General features: G+C 45.6%; 1 protein-coding gene across 1 annotated transcript; it reads right to left on the bottom strand.

Moving 5' to 3' along the window:
- Nucleotides 1-247: 247 nt before the first annotated feature.
- Nucleotides 248-3,026, bottom strand: LOC121309832 (tropomyosin alpha-3 chain-like; the record flags this gene model as incomplete). The annotated part of the gene is made up of 4 exons (XM_041242975.1): nucleotides 248-331; nucleotides 1,130-1,199; nucleotides 1,458-1,520; nucleotides 2,796-3,026. Coding segments are annotated over 4 exons (447 nt in total), but the record flags the coding sequence as incomplete, so codon positions are not given.
- Between the last annotated feature and the right edge of the window lie 439 nt (nucleotides 3,027-3,465).

The following is a 3,465-nucleotide window of genomic DNA, read 5'->3' on the forward strand; positions in this document are numbered from 1 at the left end:
ACTGTAGGTTTCTGGACGCTGCGCGGCACACCAGGCAGGGAGGCTTGGGGGTTTGATACAGCAAACCTCAAACTAGGTTTCCCAGGGTCCCCCGAAACAGCTTTCAAGCTCCTGAAAGAGGCTCTGTGTTCCACTAAGTTTAACCGTGGTTAGCTGGCTGGCTGGCGCGTGGCTTGGGGCAGACTGCCAGAGGTGAGACAGACATGCGGTGGAGAGGAGGAGGAGAGGATGGAAGAGAGGAGAGGTATTTACATGGAAGTCATGTCGTTAAGAGCATGGTCCAGCTCCTCGCTGATGGCTTTGTATTTCAGCTTCTGGGCATAGAGCTCATCTGAGGGGTGGGACAAAGAGAGAGAGAGAGAAAAGGTGGAATGGGAGAGACAAAGAGGGGGAATAGAGAGTTAGCGAGAGAAGGGAGGAGAAAGGAATGGAATGGAATGAAGAGAAGGGAAAGAGGGGGGAGAGAGGGGAAGGAGGGATGAAGAGGGGGAAAAGAGAGAGAGGGAGGGAGAGGAGAGAGGAATGTTGGAAGAGCAGATCCAGGTCATGGAGGCAACAGCAGCGTTGAATTTTTGTAGAAGAGAAAAAAAAGGAAAGGAAAACAAAGTTAGGGAAGGAGCAAGATAAAAACAGAAGCAGAAAACAGAAACCAGTGCTCTGAAGAGCGCATTCGCCGAGATAACTGTCAGCAGAGACTGACCTCAACTCAACAAAAACCTTCAGACTAGAAATCTCTCTCCGTGTCTCCAACAGACACACTAAAACAAGCTTAAAAATGACTTCGGCGACGGACGCTTCCACTCGAAGTCTCTGTGTCATCAACAGAAACTTTACACCTTCAATGAGAGCCGTCTCAACTGGAACTACAAACACTAAAAGTAACGTCATCGATTCAACGGCAAAAGTTTCGACCAAGCCTTCTGATGAACTCGCTGAATTGCTTTTAGTATTTCTAGACTCTGCACACGGTCAGAAGGATGTAAAGAGCACATACACACAGTACTGAAAATATCAATCCTTTTCAATTAATCAATCAATCTAACAATAGCGCGTCGTTAAGAAAACGATTTCCTGGCAGAGCCGAGCCTCGACGCCGAAGGAAAGGGGGATGAGAAAGAGAAGCACGTACCTTCCAGGTCATCGATGGACTTTTCCAGCTTGGCTACGGATCTCTCCGCAAATTCCGCGCGAGTCTCCGCCTGTCAGGGAACAGCAGCAGGATTAACCACGACTTCCAGAGCGGGTGCAATTACACAGCATCTTCATACAACTGCCACACCGCAGAAATTACAATCCGTACATTACCACAGCGGCACACTCAATAACTATCGCAAAAATGATTATTATGGGGTCCCTAAAATATCAATCCTTCAAAAGGATTTAAAAAAGGAATTAAAAAAAAAAAAAAAAGCCTGGATTTAATGTTATTTTCTATTGCTTTATATAATTTTCCTCACCTCCTTGAGCTTGTCAGTCAAGATCTTAATCTCTTCCTCATATTTATCCTCCTTCTGGGAGTACTGTTGTGATGAAAAAGGAGGAGAGAGAGAGAGAGAGAGAGAGAGAGAGACAGAGTCTCACACTTCAGATTTAGTAAAAACTAGTAGAGGAAATGTCGTTTGTACTAGCTCCGTTCGTGTGTCGTTGTGAGTGTCCTCATAATGTGTGAGTTCCCGGACTTAAGTCTGAATTGTGGTTTTTTCTTTTGACTTGTCAGATCCAATGACAAACACTTTTGGACCTTCAGGGGGGGGGGGGAGGAGGGAGAGGGGGTGTACAAGTTGTCCACAGGTTTGCCGTTGAATTCGTTTTTTTTTTTTTTTGTATTTCCAAAAAATGTTGCCCACTTCTAACACAGAAAACACACGCGCACACAGAGTACTGAAAATACGACTCTGAAATTAAAACAAAATTAAGACGATCAATTAATATAATTAAAAAAATATTTAATAAACCATGCGATGCCTTCTGTGGGATCAAAACATGCTTGAAAAGGGAAAAAAAAAATGTTTTAAAAACACACACACGTCGTGTTGCCCCAGCACTGCAAAATACAAATTAAAAAAGAAATAAAAATCACAGCATAAACAAATCATGCGTTTCCAACGCAAAAAAAAAAAAAAAAATCAATCAATCAATCAATCCGGCTGGTTCAGAACCCCCTAACAGGACATCAGGAACAACGAAAAAAACCTCACTTCGGACCACTCTTGGGCGCCAAAGGTTCCCACACAGAGATTCGTTTAGATTTATTAAATGAAGTGTCTATACATGAACCTCTAAACTCACTGAGACTCTGAGTGACCTCCCCTGAGTCCTGACTGATTAATGACTCTCTGCACGCACCGCGATGCGCAGGTCGCTGTGCGGTACGCCATCGCTGCTCCGGAGCAGCTACTTGTCATTCACGCAGAGATCAACGCTCTCAGAGATATTATAGAAGCGCACAGCTGCGGCCAAAAGTTCTGCGTTACCAAGAATTCTACGATTGACGTTTAATAAACGTAAAAACTATATGAACATCATTTAAATCTTCTGATTTAATATCATGTGAAATCAAAGAGAAACTACAAAATGATATTACAGAAAAAAAGAGTACCGGAAGGAAGCAACAACAGCAGTTCGGTATTTCATGTTAGATTTCCAAATGTCACGTTCTGAATTTGTCAGTTTTTCTTGCGTTAAATGTATAAGAGAACGACAAAGGTTCGAGAGCTCTAATGTCCGATTGGGGGTGCTGTCGCGCAGGCTGGGTGACCCCCCCTCTTTCATGGGGAGGATGCAGGCAGCCCTACCTTCTCAGCCTGCGCTTCGAGGGATTTCAGATTGTTGGTCACGTTTTTCAGCTCCTCTTCCAGCTCCGCGCATTTGCTGTGTTCATCAACGCCGAAAACACAGAGTACAAAACCGCACAATGAAAAAAAGAGGGAGAGAAGAGAGAGAAGGGGAAAAGGGTGAGAAAGCAAGCGAGAAAGAAAAAAACAGGAAGGACGACACACAGAGAGAAGAAACACAGACACTAGGGACTAGATAATGCAGAAAATGCTGAAGAGTAGCTAAAGGAAATGCTAAATTTTGTATTGAGAGAGAGAGAGGAGAGGAGGAGAAGAGAGAGAGGAGAGGAGACAGGGTGCATGCCACGGAAGGGACGTGGAAGCAAAGCACAGCGGGCCACGGAACCCGGCCTCTTCAATCAGGAGTCGAGCGTTCCACTTGCTCCCTCCCCTAACACCAAGGGCGTGGCTAACAAGATAAGACCCCGCCCCCAATTCCAGTCAAGCAGCAGAGCTGTGCGGACCGATTACTTCACATCGAGATGCAGCTCTCCGCAGAAACCAGGGCGAGGCTCGCTGGGCTGGACCGGGGGGGGGGATTCAGAAGCAGCTGCTTGGGTCTGTGTGGATCGCTGTTCTCCGCAGTCTCAGAAGAGCAGCACAAACCCAAGCAGCTGTTTGTGAATTCACT

Source organism: Polyodon spathula, unplaced genomic scaffold (genome assembly GCF_017654505.1).
Source record: "Polyodon spathula isolate WHYD16114869_AA unplaced genomic scaffold, ASM1765450v1 scaffolds_1539, whole genome shotgun sequence".
Lineage (NCBI taxonomy): Eukaryota > Metazoa > Chordata > Actinopteri > Acipenseriformes > Polyodontidae > Polyodon > Polyodon spathula.